Here is a 19,445-nt window from a genome sequence, read left to right on the forward strand (position 1 = left end):
TAAACTCCATCTTTTCCAACTCTTCAGCCGTGAAACTTGACCCACTTGGGGCCACGTGGCTAGGGCTGGGCACGCTGAATGCTCCCATCTGGCTTGGGTCCTCCACCGCTCTCCTCCTCCCACCTCAACCAGGGGCAAGAATGCGGTCAGTTTAGTGACCCTGCCCTCAGAGCTCTCCATGGCTCCGGAAGATGGCAAAGGGCACATGTGCTGGCAAGGGCCGGATGGGCTGGGTCCAAGCTCCCAGCACACCAGGGAACAGAGCCGGATATCCGCTCTAGAGGAGACAAAAGGCTGAGCTCAGCCCTAGCCACCAGCCTTCACGGAGCCCCCAGGATCCGCCCACACGAAGCGGGCGCTCACTGAAGGTCCAGATCTCCACATCACCCCCCCCACGGCCCTGGGGCACCCCAGCACTCACTGGCTCCCGTATCTCGTCTTCTTGAACTTGTCCCTCCTGTACTGTGCGTGCTCCTGTTCAAGGGTCCCCACCCCAGCGATGACCTGCTTCAGCGTCTTGTAGGTCTCCTGGGGGTCGTCGATGATGAAAGTCGAGTATTCCTCCTGCTCGGGGCCGTCGTACACAGACTTGCTGCCACAGGCCTCTGGGTGTGGAGAGGAGGGTTAATATGGGGCTCAGGATCCTGCTTTCTTCGTCCTGTCTACACCTATTACCCCAGTGTGCTCCTCAGAGCACCCCTCCCTTTTGGTCCCTTTTTGGTCTTATTTTTCTTTCTCTTGTTTTAAACAGAAATATGGGCTACTTCCAGGGTCAAGCCCCGTCCAGCTGGAGGACCTTTGGGTGGGGTGCACAGCAAAGCTCTCTCCAGTTTGCTTTCTGAGACCTCACCCTCCATGCCTCAGGCCTGTCTCTAGCTGACCTCATAGGGGTGAGCTTCAAATCCATGTCCTGCCAGCAGCCAGGCCAGGGGGATGCCCACACCTGCACAACGGGCTCTGCCGTCTGGGGCCTACCAGGATGAACTTCCATTCTGCAGAGTACAGAGCCTGGCACACACCACTCACCAGAGGCTTCTGGCCAGGCTGTGACAGCTACGAGGACGGCAGGACTGAAGGCCTGTCCAGCAGCGCCCACGGACCTCTGCCCTCCTGATCACTCCCACAGCAGCGGCAGCCATGCTATAGCCTCTGGCCATCCAGAAAGGTCATCTAAGCACCCGAGCTGCCCTTACCCACCTGAGCTGTCCCCACCCGACCCTAAATGCCTGAGTTGGCATACTTCTCTGTCCCAGGGACCCAGGGCTGGGCACATACCCAGACTAGGTACTCGGGCCATACAATTCCACATATGTCATGGAATGAAAGTTTGTTTTCCTTCAAGGTATATGTTGAAGCCTTTATTATTTATTTATTTAATTTTTGCTAGTTTGCTTTGGATTTTGAGCTAGAGTAGTGGTCCTTAACCTTCCTAATGCTTCAACCCTTTAATACAGTTCCTCATGTGGTGGTACCACCCTCAACCATTATTTTCGTTGTGTGCAATTTTGCTGCTGTTATGAATCATAATGCAAATATCTGTGTTTTCCAATGCTCTTAGGCAACCCACCAAGCTAGAGTCTTGTGTAGACCTGACTGGCCTCCACTCAGTATGTAAATCAGGCTGACCTTGAACTTTCTGAGGTCGTCCTGATTCTGTCTATTGAATGCTTAGATTTCAGGAACATGTCACACGCCTGGCTTGTGTGTGGAAGACTTTGCTTCTCAGTGCAGTGCCGGAAAATGGTCAGATCAAAAAAGCAGAACCCTTGTGGAAGGGACTAGCTCCTCCATGAAAAGAGGGCTCTTCCATGGCTTCAGGGGAATCGGGAAGTCAGTGTGCCGTCAGGACAGCCCTCCTGGAACCAGCAATATGCTGTCTGGATTACAGATGTCCCAGCCTCCAGAGGAGGGAGAAGAAAATCTCTGCCACTGTGACCACAAGTGACCTGTTTGTGGCAGTCAAGAGCAACCAAGACAGAGGAGGATGCCAAAGTTGAGAGCAGCCATGACAGCCGCCTGAGGGTGTGAAGCAGCTCTGGCCCTGGTAGCTGCCGGGAACAGAGTTGGATGGTGGCTTGGGTGATGGGAAGACAACAGCGGGGGCCTGTTCCTGGAACACCAAGAGACAATGGAAGAAAACAACAGTGGAAACTCTTCTGCTTGGACCTCCCAGAGACTAGAAAGGAGTGACCAGTGCTGAGACAAGGTGATCTTTGTCGTGATGCAACAAAGACCCTGGCTGAACAAGGTTTGTGGTCTGCTCCATGCAAGACAGAACTTGCTCATGACATGCCTATTTAGCTGAGGATGTTTCTAAGTGAAGAGGTGGCAAAACAGCAGGTTGCTCCAATAAAAGCAGGGAAGAGAGAGGCAGGACAATAGAACTGTTAAACAAAAAGGACTTCCCCCCGACCCTGTACAGGAAGAAGTGTTTGGAAGATGGGAACACTGAGGGGGACAGCCAGCCCCACCTAGCAGGATCAGTGTGGTACGAGTTTCAAATTCACCTCCTCATCTCACAGAGAAGGGGCCAAGACAGGGCTCAGCCAACGGAAACTGCAGCCGGACAGAGGGAGACGGCGGACAGGATGGAAGGCTGCATGACAGCTTGGGCCCTGCAGGACTGGCTACTGCAGGGCTACAGGCTGCTGCTAGACACGTTTCTCAAGATGTGAAGGAGGACCCGAAAGGCCAACCCTTTAACACCCAACAAGTCAGGCCTTGAGGTGCAGTCAGATTCAGACTGCATTATTAAATTGATTTTGAACCAGAGATAAACTGGCATAAACAGGAACAGATCAAGTTAAAAAAATGAATCTACTTGGAACAAGGCAGCTCTGATTGTGAACTGGACACAATGTAAAGCCATCTGGGAAGAGACTATTAATGAGCTATTATCTAGGCTAGACTGATGTGTGTGTGTGAGTGTGTGTGTGTGTGTAGGTGTGTGTGTTTGCGAGGAAGTGTGTTTGAGTGTTTTTGTGTGTGCGAGTGTGTGTGTGTGTGTGTGTGTACGTGTGAGTGTGAGTGTGTATGTTGCTCATGGTAACTGAGGTGGGAAAAGCTGCCTACCACGGGTGACACCATTCCCCGAGCAGCAGATTTGAACATATGGGAAAGGGAGCCCAGTACTGGTGCGAATGCATGAACCCACTGCTCTCAGGTGTCCATGTAACGTGACCAGCTGTTTCCAGTTCCCGCCGCCTTGATTTTCCCCAACAACTAGAAACTGGTAACTGGAACTGTCAGCTAAAGAAACACTTTCTCCCTTAAGCTGCTTTTGCCAGAATGTTCTACCCCAGCATGAGGAAAGGAAAGCAAGACAAGAGTTAAGCTGAGTGTATTGCATTTGCAGACAAACACTCAGCAAACACTTAATACACACAAACACTCAGAGTAGGGACTGTGAATGTCAGGCGTGCTGGGGGTGAAGATGCAATTGACATGGACATGAAAGTGAGCCCAGCTGTGTTCAAGAACCTTGTGCTGTCTGTGTACAGGTGTGTGCATGCCTGGTACACTGTCTGTGTATCATCAAGGCTAGTCAGTTGACGCTGCATAGTGCCTGGAGGGCAGATGTGGCTGGGCTCACATGTGGGCACTGGCATGAGGTCCATGGGTCCTACACTCAATTCACCAATGCTGCTGTGCCAGAGCAGCAGAATCAGGTGGAACAAGGTAGGCTCATTGCTTGGCTTGGGTGCACATTTTCAGTGGAGCATAGGGCCCATCCCATAATCCCTAAGAACAGGACACAATCAGATGTGAAATGTGACAAAGTAGCAGACATTTGAAACATGCATATGCCTGTTTCACAAGCTGCTAGGCATGAGGCATACTCACCTGTGTCCACACGATTGAGTGCATCTACATGTGTGCATGTATATATAACACAGGTGCACACACACATAAACACAAACACACACACGCACCTCTGGAAAGCACAAAGAATGAAATCCTTTGGTGGTGTAGATGTCGTTAAGGAAGGCTAAAGAACCTGGAAGTTCACAGTTCGCACGTTAAATTCCCTCTGAAAACGTCGGGATATCCTACAGCCAGACTACTTACTCTCTACCAATCGCTCTCTAACCCGCACCAACTTCCCTGTCCATCAGAGGTGTAACAGAAGCCCATGGGCACCAAGGAGCCCTGCGGTAGCATTGTTTTGTTGTGACTCCCCAGGGATGGTGCTCAGGGCCCACACTCACCCTGCATCTTTTCCAGCTTGCCCATGTACAGGTTAAAGAGAGAGTAGATGCGCTCTGTCTCACGGTCCCCATCAATGTCCAGCTGGATGTTTGCTGGGAGCCCACTGTCCAAACACAGCAAGTACAAAGTGGTGAGTGCGTTTTCTTGAACACTGCTTCTGTGTGTGTGCGAGAGAGATAGAGACAGAGACACACACACAGAGAGAGAGAGAGAGAGAGAGAGAGAGAAAGAGAGACAGAGAAGACAGAGACACACACAGAGAGAGACAGAAACAGAGAGAGAGAGAGAGAGAGAGAGAGAGATAGACAGACAGACACACACACACAGAGATGGAGGGACTTTGGACATGGTAGTATATGAGAAAGGGTGTTGAGGCACATAGGGTGGGAATGACCCAGAACAGACTCACACACGAATTTGTGAATCCCCCTCATCCTTGAAGGCTGCCAGGCTCTGGCTCCTGTCCCAGACTAAAGATGGAGGAAACCCTTGATTCCCTCCCAGGAGAATTCTGGGAACACAGGACCACACACACACTTGAGAACCTGACAAGGGGCCGGCCGCCTGAGCATCACGCTTTGCATTAAGCTGGATACAGTGACTCTAAGGCTCTGGGAGGGTTAAATGGGAGCCTGAAGGGTGAGTGACCCTGAGCAGTCCTCCATTTCAGGACTTGTCACCTGAGGCTCTTGCTGCTTCTTTTATGTGCACAAGCTACACACGAGTCAAACAAGAGGCACTATCAATCTTCATGGCATAGGCCACCCCCAGGACTGGCAGAGCCCCGACAATTGCAGGAGGCCCGGCTGGCCACAGGGCCCAGAAGGCAACGGCCTGCCTCAGTTTCTAAGAAGGTGATATATGTAGTGAACCAAGTAGAGAAATCAGGGAGAGGCGTCTGTGAGCAAGGATGTTCTTGGGATGCACAACCATTAACGTTCTTCACAGAAGAGACAGAGAACCCAGGACGGGGTGCTCTGTCTTCACACCCTCCACACAAGCCTACCATTCCTAAAGACGCCTCTGCACTAGGCAGGAGACAGAGAAACCACAAAGGCTTGCATCTCCAATCAACCTATGTAGAGTGTTTTGGGGACCACGCCAAGGGCTCCCCAAGAACAGCTCTGTGCATTTGTTTCTGAGCAGGTATTTGTTGCATTTTAGTCACAATTCAGTGCCCCGGCTGACTGGCCTTACGTGGCGCAAAGACCAACAGCTGGGCCTGGTCGACAGGGCTGTAGAGCCGTTTACCTACCCGGTGCAGGGAGTACAGCCGGCCGCTGAGTCTGAGGAGGCCCTGCAGCAGAGCCAGTGGCCATTCAGGTAGGCAGACGGGTGGTACACGGTGAGGCGCTTCTGGTTGCACTGACTCACTTTGGTGAGGATGTCAATCCAGTCCTTGGCCTCCACACAGTTGTTGGCCTGGATGTACAGTGCACGCTCCGGCTGGATGACCTGGAACATCTGGATGCACGATGGGATCAGGGCTGTTAGTCCAGCAGGTGCCGGGCCATATGCCTGGATTCTGGTAGGTTCTACCACTGGGCCAGGCAGAGAAGGAGTGTCCAGGTGGCAGAGTCCCCAGGCCTGGATTTGCAGGGGAGCGGGGAAGGGCACATCGCCAACAGAGAAGGTGGGCGAGAGGGGGGAGAGCCAGCCCGTCACTCACATTTTTCATTCGGAAGGACTCCTCCTCTAGCCTCTCCACAGCCAAGATGTTCTCGATCGGGATGTTGCAGAGGGGCTGGTCACCTACAAAGAAGGGGTGGGGGTTGTGCTCAGCCTCACAGCACCCTGAATCACTGCTCTGGGGCTCTGCATCCTTCAGAGGAAAAGGAGCAAGAAAGACACAAAAAGGGGTGCCAGGGGCAGCGATGCTACAGACAGTTGAGGAAATAAAAGTGGGGGGATGGAGGGTCTGCCGCACCAAGGTCAGCTCTGCACCCTCTGGTTCTATGGGGAGCAGATTCCCCAAAATAGAGTCACTTGCCCTCAAAGGGTCACATACCCGAGCTGAGACTTCTCAGATCTGCCCTGACCCCCTGCTCCCAGGCTGCTGCAGCAGTCAGCCTGCACCGCTGGCTGGGAGAGGGCCCCTGCCCTGCTGGGCCCCGAGTGAGGGATGGCAGAAACTCATTACCTTTGCTTTTCTGGTAGGTGAACTCGTGGTTCGTCAGGCGAAACCACCTCTTTTTAAAATTCTTCATTCCAAATCGTTTCCTTCCTTGGGCCCGCTTAATCATGAAGCTGTCACAAAGAGCACATGGCACTCAGCCAATGTTCTCAGGTCAGGGCCTGAGCATATAATCACAATAATTCCAGGGACATAATCATAATAATTCTACATCCACACGAGCCACAGGTGGGCCGTGGTGCTGAAACCCTGCCGTCCTCTTTGTGCTGAGTTGAAGGGAACACACTCATGGTTTTTTAAAGCAGTTTTGTCTTTTTACTTGTACTTTCTTAGAAAGAACAATTTTCTTTGACCTGTAAACACATGGGGCTTGTGTGAACTTTAGAGTGTAGGGGCAGCTGTGTGTGGCTCTGGCTTGACCAGAGGGGCAGCTGTGTGCGGCTCTCGATGGCTCTGTGGAGAAGAACCTGTGGGTTCCTTGAACGGGATTCATACAGGATTCTTGCTCAGTTCTTGACCCAAGTACTGCATGCATCAGTGACTCTCTGTAACTGCCGCCAGTATTTCCTCATGAGGCGGAGGAGGCAGTAGTCATAGCTGCTGATTACAGACCAGCTCAGGCTACTAGGCCTCACATAAGTAGGGCCGTCTTAACCCAGAGAACTTGCTTAAGTGTGCAATGCCGCCTCACAGTTCTCTGCACATTGTCAGGTAATGGACTGAGGAATGCCGTGGCAGAGGTGGAAGTGTAGCCCTTTAATCATGGTGTGGCACAATTACCACCGGAAATGGATTAGATGATTAGGTAGCACGTGGTAGGAAGCGACAGGCCAGTCTCCAGGATGACGCTAACTTCATGTGGTCTGAGGACATGGCCCTGAAGAGGAACAGGTAGTGCTTCCACAGGGGGTAAAAACTCGAGGCTGCAGCGTAAGAAAGCAAGGGGAATTCTTGTAGCGTGTTGGCAGAGCTGGAGAGGTCGCGCCTACCACTCTGCAATGGCCAGTTACTCTGCATTGTTACCATCGGCACAGGGTTTGTAAGCCCTGAATAACACTGGCTAAGTTAAGGATATGAGACAAACCTGATGCTTTGGAGGCTGTGAATTAAATGTGTGTCACATGTCCTGTATGTAGTCAACACTATCTTAACCCCTGGTTAAGGGAGGAGGTGATTTAAAAAAAGATGGCAGCTATAGTTAGGACAGCCTGACGGTAACCTACAGACGGCTCAAACTTGAGCCAAAGGGACACGAAGGGGACTGGGATTCGGGGCAGGGCTCATGGGAAGTAGGCAAGTCTGTCAAAGTCCAGGCAAACAAGAGCAGGATGAATTCCCAGGACCCTCAGGCAGGACAGTGTGGGATGGAAGGGATGGGGGCAGAGGAGGTAGCCAACCATGCAACAGTCTCCACAACCCAGACCTAATTCCTTACCCTTCTTTAAGCAGGATGGGCTGCTCTATGCTCTTAGGGTCCCTTCTCCCGGAGGATGAGATCAAGTCCAGGAACTGAAGCGGGAGGAAAGAAGACATCAGGAGGGGAAGCTTGTGGACAGTGTCTGTTCTGCCAGAACCCTATCTGGGGCGCTCAGATGGCCTCTGAACCCATGGGGAAGGTTTGGGGATGTGAGTCCTAAGAGAATGAAGGGTCTGCTCTTGTCTTCAGTGTATTAGTCTGGTCCACCCCAGCAGGTCTTGTCCAGCAGCCGACCTTGGTGAGGCTGTCACCAGGAGCCAGGTGGGTGCTAGTGAAGCTACCTGAGTGTCACATGCCTAAGTCAGGCTCTAGCTGTCCACCCTGAGGTCCAGATGGGAGGGGGTATTAATCCATCCGGAGCCCCACTAGCTCTGCCTGGCTGAGGTGGCTCTTCCCCCTAGTCCCAGCTCTGGTGTGTGACTGCTCCATTCTTTGGATTCCTTCCATCAGCGCCATCAGAAGGTTACCCTGAGCTGCAATCCCTTCTTCCCTTTCACTGCCCAGGACTTTTGTGATTTCTAAGCAAGAAGTCATGTATACCGTTTCTGAATGGTAGTCTTGGATGGCATAAGAAGCAAACTGAGCAAGCCTTGAGCCAGTCAGTGGAATTCCCCTACGCTCTCTGCTTCAGTTCCTGCCTCCAGGTTCCTGTTAGAGTTCTTGGCCTCCGTGATGGACTGTGGCACAGAAGTGTAAGCCAAATAAACCCTTCACCATGCCCTCACTCACCAAGTTGGTGTGGTTAATGTTATATCACAGCAACAGAAAGCAACTCAACAGAAGGCCTTTGGGACAGAAAACTAAGGGTGAGCCTTCGTGAAGGGGGAGCCAAAGGTGAATTTTAGGGCAGGCAGGCCAGCCTCAGGGTTTTTTTTAATTAATTTATTTTTATATACATTTGCTGTTTGGCATATATATGTCTGTGTGGGAGGGTTGGATCCACTGGAACTTGAGTTACACCGCAGACAGCTGTGAGCTGCCACGTGGGAGCTGGGAACTGAACCCGGGTCCTCTGGAAGAGCAGCCAGTGCTCTTAACCGGCTCTTAACTGCTGAGTCATCTCTCCAGCCCCGTCCAGCCTCCGTTTGAGAGGTGAGGTCGATTCTGGGAATGGCTGAGGATGTGGGGGACTGTGCCCTGGAGGGTGAGACACTTACATTTTTCACAGCATCTGCGTACTTCTGCTCATTGAAGAATTCATAGAACGTCGCCATGTACGACTCCTTAAAACTGGCCTAAAATGAAACAGGTCACCTGCTGACAGCCACCAACGATCAAGAGCCACCAGTGCCCATGGCCCAGATCTGAAAGCTACAACACTCAGTGATAAGCCTAGGGGGCAACAGGCGTGGCGATTCCAGGCTACACAGTCAAAGCAGGCAGCTCCGCCTAGAGGCTTCGGCATCAAGCTGGGGGACTAAAACATGAGCCGCGGAGGTTGCTAGGGAGTCTGTGCTGAAGCCTCTGGTGCAAAGTACCTCTAGATACTCTTATCAACACCTGGGGCCTGGGGTTATGGGCTGCAAAGCAGCTACAGATGGAGTCACTGCAGCCTGGGGCTATCGTCATGGATCAAAGCTAGGCCCAGTCTGGAAGAACGGGAGTCCTGACCAAGGGGGTAAGAGGGGCTCAGCCTCTGCTGTCCAGGATGCAGAGGCTGTGCATGGATGAATGGAGCTGAGCCTCCCTGGGTTTCCTCCTAAAGCACCAACATCCCAGCACGGCCAAGGTCAAGACCACACGTTTGGCCCACTATGGCTAAGGGCCCTGGGGCGAAGGTGAGAAAGCTCAGTCACCTTGTCCACTTAAAGTGCAGGATGGGACTACCCTGCTCACTATGGCCGGTGAACCTCCCCACAAAGGCTGGTAAGGGCAGAGGCAGGAGGAAGTGCTGACTGTTTGGAGCTGGGAGATGAAGAAACTGGCTTTAATTCTCTTCACCGTCCTCTTAACTGTGACAAACATACCGTCCCCTATATGCAAATCATTTCATTTGCAGCTTCTTTAGAGGGAAAAAAACCCCAACAACCCAGCGTTTATAAAGAGACAAAATGATGAGAGTAGACTTACTGACTTGGACTTGGACAAGCTGCCAAGAGTCTGGATCGTTTTTGAGATAAGTGTCAGGGTTCTGGAAGTCTGTGGGTCCTGAGTAGACAAGACAAGAGAAGTGTGGGCTTCATCAGTTCTGGCAGAGGAGCTGTCAATCCCAGAATAAGACAGAGCCGATGACGCTGTCGAAAACCTACGCCAGCTCAGGAGTATGTGCCTGGGGCTGGACCTTGACACAGGTCAGCAATCTGTTTCATCCAGACACCAGGTCCCTGGCATTGCTAGCAGAGAAGAGCCGCGTGGCTGAGGACTCTGCCTGCTATGCAAAGGGCCCTCTGGAAATGAAAGCAATCCTGCAGGTTGTTGCAGCCTTAGCTGAGGTTCCTTAAGCCTTGCTAGGGATGCCTGCAGCTTTGACATGGCGTGGAGGGTTTAACTTAAACCAAGGGAGGCTCCAAAGCTCCAACAGGCCACACTGTAACCTGCTGTGACCTGCTGGGGGCTGCTCTCCTAGACTGTGCCTCTGCCAGGCACATGTCTGTCGCTCCAGTAGAAGGCTATGCCCCTCTCCCCAGACAGGGCTTGACTAGCATATGCACCATGATGAAGAAATGTGTGTATCATAGACGGTAGGAAGAACACGAATAGAGACTATCAGGTAAGACCCTGGTCAGACCACGAATTATTATTTACAACAGTATTGAATGGGGGTTGGAGACAGTTCAGTTGGTGAAGTGTCATAGGAGCATGAGTTTGGTCCCCAGTACCCACACGAGAGGTGGAACAGGGTAGCATGCACTTGTAACCCAAACACAGAAGAGGTGGAGGGAGGCAGCTTCCTGGAGCTCAGTGGCCAGTCAGTCCAGCCTAGTTGGCAAGCTCCAGGTCCCAGTGAGAGACCCTGCCTCAAAAAAACAAGATGGCTTATGCCTGAAGAGAGATATCCAAGTCTGACCTATGCACCCCTTCACCAACAAACACCCACATATGCACAAATACAAAATATGATAAATAGTACTGATTCTCTCAACAGACGAGGAAAGCTGCCCCCTCCCCCGCCGCCTTTCACTTGCAGAAGCCTAGCTGGTTAAGGAGGACCAGCTGGCTGGGGAGAGTGTGCCGTTTAAGGGGTACTGGCTAGCTGAGGTGGACGGCCCAGCTGAGAAGGGCTGGCTGTCTGGCTCACAGGACAACTCACTTACCGTGTGGTGGGGTGTCAGCTGGAAAAGGTTCGGGGACAGGATGGCAGGAGCAAAGAACCGCAGGAAGATGAAGCTGCTCACGGCAGTGTACCTCACATCCAGGTCATCTGAGGCAGACAGGGGACAGTTTCAGTCTGGGACAGAAGCATGACATACAGCTTCCGCTCTTGCTCGGCAATTCTCTAGGGCCTCGTAGACAAGCCAGGCTCAGCTCAGGACTCTATTTCTGTCTCTCCGCCTGTTTGTGCATTCTCTCTATCTTCTGATCTTTCTTCAGTCTATACGTGTGTTTCTGTCACTCCTTTGCCTCTGTCACTATAGCTCTGTAGGTGTGTTTCTACATATCTCCTCCTGTCTCTATCTCTGCCTCTACCTCTGCCCCTTTCTCTGTCTCGCTGTTTCTCTCACTGTGTCACAAGAGGCCACAGTCTGGCAGCTGAGCGTCATGGATGTACCGTCACTCACCAAGGCCTCCTGAGGACTCACTGTTGGGTGGTCTACTGCCATATGGGGTGAGATGATGACTTTTTTATTTTGTTGTTGGAAACTCCCTCCCTAGCCTTATGAGGGCGACAGTCCCGGAGCTTTGGGGATGGAGCAGCCTGGCGTCTGCAGGATACATGCAAATTCATGTCCCCCAGAGGCTGGCCCTGGGAGCAAGGTGGCCCCAGCCTGGGTGGAAGAGTGATGGGGGCTCACCTGGCTTGTGGGATGATCTGCTTGGAGTGGGAGGTGTGGGGCCTGGAGAGGTGTGGGGCAGGGCTTGGGACAGGAGAGGTCAATAGCACTGGGGTATGGGCAGCCTGAGAGGTCTAGTCTGCACAGGACAAGTATTGGGTACAAGGCCTATAGGGTCCAAGGAGTCTGGGGAGTATGATGGTGTGAAGGGAGGCTACCACGAGATGAGGTTTTTTTGGTGGGGGGAGAGTGAGGCATACAGTTTAGGGAGGGCTATGGAGAGGGCACCTCTGCTTCTCCATGAGCCAGTGGGGAGTAAGAAACAGGTCTGCAGAAGTGAGTCACCAGGAAACCTTTCCCTAGATCCCCTGACACTTGGGGTTCTTCGTGAGGAAAAGGCACCCAAGGGGCTGGTCTTCTTGGCAAGGCAGTAATTCAGCATCATGACCCCATGAAAACAGGCAAAGGCATTTCCGGGAGGATATGTTCACACTATAGGATCCGGGTCCCTTCCCAGAAACTACGGTCCCAGGAATTATGAGCCAAGGCGTCTGGTGCGGCTGAGTGCTCGTCCCCAGCTCAGGTCGTGGTGGCTCACCTTGGAAGCGCTTGGCAGCCGCCTCCCGCAGGGAAAAGAAGATGTCACACATGACGGTGGGACAGCTCACTCCAGACTTAGTGATGACCGTGAAGATGCGATCCACATACTGCCTCAGGCTCTCCTACAAGGGTTGGGCAATCAGACCCAGCGTCTCCCTGAAGCCAAGACTGCATCAGAGCCATGCCCAGAAATGGGGGAGCCCAGACTGCCATGATGTTTACAAACACCCTCACCGTGAAGATCAGTATCGAGTGACCCCAGTAATCCACCCCTGGTCACCGAGTGTAGACTGAACTTCACTAGGATCCAAGGAACTTGCACCTTCTGCTTAGAAGCCTGAGCCTAATGAAGCCTGCTCTATAAGAAGTCATAAGAAGGTGCTAACACATAGGAGCCTCTCGAGCAGCCTGGCATGCTTCATGTGGAAAGGTTTGTGCTGAGTTGAGATCTGGTGGAGTTCATGGGTCAGGTCCGGGCCCCTCAGAAGATACTGGGAGCTGATCAGGCCTCTAAGAGGCAGGTGAGTGGAGCAGTGGCAGGCAGGAGGTGATTGGCATCTGATGACGATAGTTCTTGTGAGCTCAAGGCTGTACTCGGCCAAGGGCCAGAGGAGTGGTTTGGAGCCCTGCCATCCTCACCTTGCCTGTGATCTTCAAGTCTATACAGCCGTGAGCAGAAACCCCATCAGGCTTTGGAAAGTGTCCCAGAACAAAGCAGGTACCTTACCATGTTGTTCTCAAGGTTTTCACCATCCTTCAGCTTCACGGGGTCGATTTCACAGGACTTGTGGCTCTGGCAGATCTGGAAGAATGTGAAGATGTGCTGCACAGTGTGGGAAAGGCTTCCTGAGGAAGCTGGCCCTCCTGGAGGCAGCTCCCACAGTGGACGCTGGACAGCTTATAAGCTGGACTGCAGCTGCCTCAAGGACCAGCCTTGACCCCACATAGCCCCAGGTAATGCCACAGAGTCCCATGAGGTTCTGTGGGACACCACATAGTTGACAGTTGCTCCTACGTAGGCTTCTAGGAGGAACTGGTGAAGCCTGGAGGCAAGAGCAGGAAGTGTAGCCTCTATCCTAGCCAGGCAATGGCCATTTCCCCCAAACTGCACTGCTTGGCTTACTCATGAAGAGAGACGCCTCAAAACTTCAAGAACATTTTTCCTCTTAACTGTTCCCATGATTCTGTTCATGGATAAAACCAGTTTTCTAGTTTAAATTTTCTCACATTACAAAGAACCTGCTTTTCACGACCTGCCTTGCTGGCAAGGTGTCCAGTAAGAGTCACATGAGTGGTGGAGTTAAGAGAAGGGAGTAAGCCAGCCTGAATCACAGGCAGGGACAGTCCAGGCCTCAGACAGTGCAGGTCACAGAGGTAGCCATTAGGGATTGAAGGATCCACAGCATGTGGGAAGGAGTTACTGAGAAAAATGAGGTTTTTCTTGCTTGTCCTCTGTCTTTAGCAGTGAGGAAATATCTATCTGTCTATCTATCTATCTATCTATCTATCTATCTATCTATCTATCTATCTATCTATCTGTCTGTCTATCTTTCTACCTACCTACCTAACTGCCTGCCCACCTACCATCTATCCATCAATCATCTATCTATAGCTATCTATGTATCCATCTATCATCTACCTATCTATCCATCTATCGTATCTATCATCTATCATTTATCTACCTATCATCTCTATCTATCTATCTATCTATCTATCTATCTATCTATCTATCTATCTATTTATCTATCTATCATATCCATCATCTATATCTATCTGTCTTCTATCTATCATATCTATCATTTTCTATCTACCTATCATCTATATCTATCTGTCTGTCTTCTATCTACCTACCTATCTTCTATCTATCTATCTATCTCTCTATCTATCTATCTATCTATCTATCTATCTATCTATCTATCCATCCATGCATCTATCTATTCATCTCTATCTATCTACAGCCATACATCCATCTGAAAGCAAAAAGGATTCTGGAATATATACAAAATATCCTGTATAAATGCTAATAAAGTAAGGTCCCTGTGGGTGACTGGGTGGCTCTGTCTCTCATAGAAGCCCTGACCACCATGACAAAGTGGCCAGGGCCATCTCACCTCCTCAATGGTGGGCTTCAGGGTCACATGGAGGTAGTGCATGCCTGCCAGCTTCATCGTCTCATCTATGCACTTAGATGTCAGTGAGTTTCCTCGGAAGATGGTGTTGGGGTCCCTGGAAAACAGCACAGGGACCATTTCTGCCTTGTCAAGGCACTAAGGGAGCAAAACCTCCTGTGAGATCCTGGTCACTGGGTGGGGATATGAGCACTGGCTGGCCTGGGGTTCTATGGGAAAAAAACCCTATCTCACCAAGTTCCTTTGTTATTGATGGCCACTGCCTCCACCCCTCTACAAAGGATGCTTCTGCAAGAGCAAGCCTCAGGCTGCACACACAAATCCAGGCAGCAGCTGGCTGCTGATCACCATGCCACCTTCACTCTGCTTAATTCTTTATTGAGGGCATCTTGGAATGAGCCTTGCTGTTCCAGGAGAGCACAGACCCCACCTTCTGACTCAGTAATGGGGCTCTCCAGGGAAACCTGGAACTCACCAGCATAGATAGAACTGGTCCTTCAGGACAGGGGGCCCAGTCTAACCCCTCCCCGCCCTTTCTGACTCTTTCCAGAAATGGTGATTTCTAAAGGGACCAATAAGGAAATCTGTCAAAGAGGGTCAGATTGTTTGGCTCCTGAAGATCTAACACCTCTTTTCCCACCAATGCTGTGCACAGATAAGGTTTAGGATGGCTACTTTTGATGTCTCACCCCTGGGTACCCAGGGACCCACCTACCCGTCAATGGTATTGATAGGTGGGGAGCAGCAAGGTCGAGTGGGAGGCAAAGAATGGGAATGGATCTTTGTATGGGGCTGGAAAGCATGGAGGTGGGAAGGGGGCTGGGCACGAAGGGGGTGGGGCACGAGGGGGCACTTACTGGGTCCTCTTCACCTCTGCACTGGCGATGGCACTGATGAATGGCACTACCCTGCCATAGTGCAGCAGGAGCCGTACCAGGGGAATGGCTGCCTCTTGCTTATCTCTGCATACCTCACCCAGGATGTGAGCTGCTGAGGCGGAGACAGGCTGGGCAGAGGGGCAGTGTGAGCAGTGAGCACACAAGGTGGCCCCCCGGCCCCCCCTCCCCCCCGCAGGTTATGCCCCATCCCTAGCCAGGACCTGGCGACTCCATACTACCCTGTGGTCATGTGCATAAGAGCAGAGGGCCACTCACCCCAGCTGTGGCTTCCTTTCCATCTATAAATATCCCATGCCTCTTTGCAGAGAAACCCACACCTTATGAAAGCGCGTGTTAAAACTTCTAGAGCAGTGGTTTGCAAAGTTATTTTCGTTGCTACTTCAGAGCTGTAATTTTGCTACTGTTATGAACTGTCATGCAAATATATGCAGAAATAGTTGATATTCGACCCCACTGAAGGGGTCATTTCACAGGGGTCATGACTCATGGGTTGAGAACTACTGCTCTAGTGACTCAGGCCACTCCCACCAAACCCCAAATCCAGCAGCACTGGTGCTGGACCAGGGAGCAGGTCAGGCTCCTGTAGCTACAACTGAAGAGGGTTAAGGCTCATGAGCACAGCAAAAACGGGTACAAAATGGATGCCGGAAACAGGGTGGCAAAGGCTCAGTGTGCTCTGGGTAGGCACAGCCTGATGATTGAGTGTACACGGGGCAGGTTTGTGGATCTGGACTTGGGCCTCCAGCAGTAAATGCAGCTGACACACACCTCCACATCCGCAGACTTCAACAGCAGGTCACGCAGTGGGCTGTAGTACTCAGAGGAGAAGACGTGGTCTTCTGTATAAACTACGTTCAGCCTCAGTGACCCCAAGTCGTCTGGCTTCAGGCTCTTACCACCATTGTCTCGGGGCTGGAGGAAGTACCTGGGAAGGAAGGACATGGTCAGCAGGTAAGGGCAGGGTCCTCCCAGCCAGTGCCCTGCCTCTGGATAACCTCTGCCTTCACAGATGTGTCTCAAGCATAAAGACAGGGCTCCAGGGCTGTTCTCCAGGATGTCCCAGGGTGTTGGCCACCTTTAAGTCTCCTGTAGCAGAGCTACAGACTTATAGGCTAAGGGGAAGCTGAAACAGGGGGGGGTCAGAGGTGAGGAAGGGCCAAGTAAAGAGATGAACTGCTGGAACAAGATGGAGATGGGAGACCAGCAAAGGTTACTATACCAAGGATACTATACCAAGACAGTGCTCGGACAAAACGGGGACCCTCTCAACACAAGCATGCTGGTAACCAGTGTGTCACTGCAGTGTTTTCTGAGAACTTTTCTCTCTTTATTGGCCCACATTGGCCATCCCTCTCTACCCAAATGTTCCTGGCCAGGCAGCTTGTCATCTGCCAAAGTGGAGCCCTATGTCCCAGAACCTGGCCATGGACTTGCAGAGTTAGAAGTCAGTTTCCTGGGACAGGAGTCTACTTCAGCACCCTCAGAGTGACACCTGGCATGGACAATAGGACACTGGGATTCATTAGCTTCTTGTCTTTAAAGAACCAGTCATGGAATAAAATGAAGATGCACTCTGCCTATAGGCAGAGTGTCTGGAGAAACCAGAAATAGAGTCATGAATAGCAGAAGTCAATCTTTATGAGTACCTGGATGGGTTCCGAGAAAGAGAAAGTCTGTCTGAAGAGCCTATGAAGACCCACACGCCCTGCAAGCTGGCCCTGATCAGGGACCCATGACCACCCACAGCAAAGCCAACCACTGGACTGTGCTCATATGCACAGAAGAGGCCCAAAGATGCTCTTAGGTCTAAACTTTGCTTTTAACTGGAACCATTAGGTTCTCAGCACTGCTGGCCTTCCTTTCCATATGGTTGCCTCTCTCTACTAGCTGTGTGGTACCTACTGTATGAACAGAAGCCTGGTCAGCAAGCTGAGTAAAGTAAGAGCGTCAAAGGTCAGGGTAGCATAGTGCCTTTTACAGTTAGAAGCTGTTTTGCATTTCCAGCCTTGTACCTTGAAAAGCATACCTACCAAGCTTCGTATGAGCTAGAGTGTCGAAGCACCCTGAGAGGGATCCTCAGCTCCCCAAGAAACTCGTCCCCAAACTTCAGGTTGCTGGCGTTCCAGAGGTCAACTCTAAAAAAGATGAGCAAGTGCTATTCAGCTCTCACCAAGCAGGGCCACCTAGTGGGCAGAGGGTGGAGAAAGCCTGCTTCCCAGTGGAGGGTGGTGGTGGTGATGGGGGTGGGGGGGTCAGAGAATAAAGGCCTCCAGTTCTCAAAATGTGTTTGTGAGGAATTTTGTCAAGAACAGGTGAGCCAGGCTACATTGCAGAGCATAGATTTTGATTCTCGATGCCATGGACAAGCATTGGGCAGCCAGGATACCTGTGTCTGGGAGCCAGTGGGGCGTGAGTCCCAGCTGTCTGGTGGGGTCACTATCCATGACAGAGCCAAAAAGCTGTTCCATTCTTGGCTATGACCTGGGTCCCTTCACCTAGGAGTAACCCTAGGACGCTAAGCAGGCATTAGAGGTATGTTAAGGACCCAGGGCCTTGGCTCTGCCCCAGATGTTCCTGTAGGCCCAGCACCTAGAGCAGTAGAGGTGTCATGAGGCTGAGCAGCTGCCCACAAGACAAAATGGCAATCCAGGACAGATGCTCCATCATGACTATACTTGGGAGGGTTATTGGATATATGATTGCCCTCCTCCTAAAATTTAAAAGCCCTGCCTCTGTCTCCATCAACCACTAGACTGTGGGGTATGAGCCATGATCAAGGGGTACCCACTGGAGGGCCTGCATCTGGGTCCCAAAGAGCCACAAGCTACAACACAGGCTGTAAGCATGGCGGTGTTCATCACTTCGTGGGAGGATGGGCCACTCAGCGATGCCATTTCCCCAAGAGAATGCTCCTTGTTTCTTCCAATTAGGGGCTGAAACACTACACCAGAAACAATGGGTTGTGTGGTGGTACCTGTGCTCACTAACTACTCGGCAGGCTCATGGCCAGAAAGCTGACAGCCTCGTGAGGCTCTACCACGCCGTGGCTAATAAGGCATCGTCACTGAAGAGGATGCTTTAGAAGACTGGGCTGGTCCTCTGTCATCCTTGCTGGTCCTACAGAGCATACCTGTGTGACGGGGTGGGGGTGGGCCCACTGAGAACACATGAACGTTAGAAGCAGGAGGGCTGCTGCTGTCTCCCACCCCAATGTTGAAGGCCCCTGCTGTCAAGCTTCATCACATGGTGACCAGCATGTTTCCCAAGCAACTTAGATGGATTTAGGACTCCAGGGAGTGGGGAGGTGGGGAGAAAAGACTGTGGTTCACATTGACCTTTACAGAAGACTTGGTTTCTATAGCAACAGAGCAGGAAGACCCATACAGGACCAACACAGTACCCCCTCCCTTCCCCAAATCGGTAACATCAGAGGAGACAGGCTCTGCAGGGGAAGCCAAAGCCTCGGGGACTCGTTTTCTGCTCAGAAAACAGCCTGGAGGCAGAGGTCTGCTGGGTGCCATCAGGCTTTCCCCCAGGGCAGAGCCAATGAGAAAGCTCTGCAACTCTGTTTTCTTCCCTGTAGTTTCTAAAACAGACCCTAAACCTTTGAGGGTGAGACCCCCAAACAGCTGTGGCTGTGATGTGCCAGGGCCACCTCAATAGTTTGGGGGATGGAACCTGTCTAAGTAATTAACCCTTGCCTCTTAAATGCTATCACCCTGTGTGAGTGACCCACCGAATTTCGAGTTTGTCTACGTCTTCCTCCTCAAAGTCGAAGTGGGACTTCTTGCTGTAGCTGCAGGGTCTGGTGACCTGGAGTCAGATGGGGAAAGCAGTGTCAGATGGCTCTGCCAGGCAGCTGGGAACATACAGCTTGGTATCCCACAGGGAAGGACCATGCAACTTGCCCGTGAGAATTGGGGCTGAGGGTTTCTAGACTGGGCACTTGCCCTGAGGCTACACCAAGCCATGGCAGGGACTGATTTCTCAAGAGGGGGCAGGAACATGTGCACAGAGGCAGTTTGTTCCATCTCTAAACTGTCCATCGAGTTCATGACCTTGCAG

The 19,445-nt window shown here is 51.7% G+C and overlaps 1 protein-coding gene across 3 annotated transcripts in view; it reads right to left on the minus strand.

Moving 5' to 3' along the window:
* The window catches only part of Rasa3 (RAS p21 protein activator 3), a 101,339-nt gene that overhangs the window by 2,553 nt on the left and 79,341 nt on the right, over positions 1–19,445 (minus strand). For all 3 annotated transcript variants that reach the window (XM_021658631.2, XM_021658633.2, XM_021658632.2), the window contains exons 8-23: positions 19,117–19,193; positions 17,411–17,515; positions 16,149–16,305; positions 15,339–15,487; positions 14,464–14,578; positions 13,080–13,154; positions 12,351–12,474; positions 11,075–11,181; positions 9,891–9,968; positions 8,978–9,055; positions 7,779–7,852; positions 6,350–6,456; positions 5,879–5,961; positions 5,465–5,673; positions 4,209–4,312; positions 422–605 (exon numbers count right to left, since the gene is read on the minus strand). In XM_021658631.2, coding sequence (XP_021514306.1) covers positions 422–605; positions 4,209–4,312; positions 5,465–5,673; positions 5,879–5,961; positions 6,350–6,456; positions 7,779–7,852; positions 8,978–9,055; positions 9,891–9,968; positions 11,075–11,181; positions 12,351–12,474; positions 13,080–13,154; positions 14,464–14,578; positions 15,339–15,487; positions 16,149–16,305; positions 17,411–17,515; positions 19,117–19,193 — 1,826 coding nt within the window. The remainder of the gene's footprint in view (positions 1–421; positions 606–4,208; positions 4,313–5,464; positions 5,674–5,878; positions 5,962–6,349; positions 6,457–7,778; positions 7,853–8,977; positions 9,056–9,890; positions 9,969–11,074; positions 11,182–12,350; positions 12,475–13,079; positions 13,155–14,463; positions 14,579–15,338; positions 15,488–16,148; positions 16,306–17,410; positions 17,516–19,116; positions 19,194–19,445) is intronic.

Source organism: Meriones unguiculatus, chromosome 4 (genome assembly GCF_030254825.1).
Source record: "Meriones unguiculatus strain TT.TT164.6M chromosome 4, Bangor_MerUng_6.1, whole genome shotgun sequence".
NCBI lineage: Eukaryota > Metazoa > Chordata > Mammalia > Rodentia > Muridae > Meriones > Meriones unguiculatus.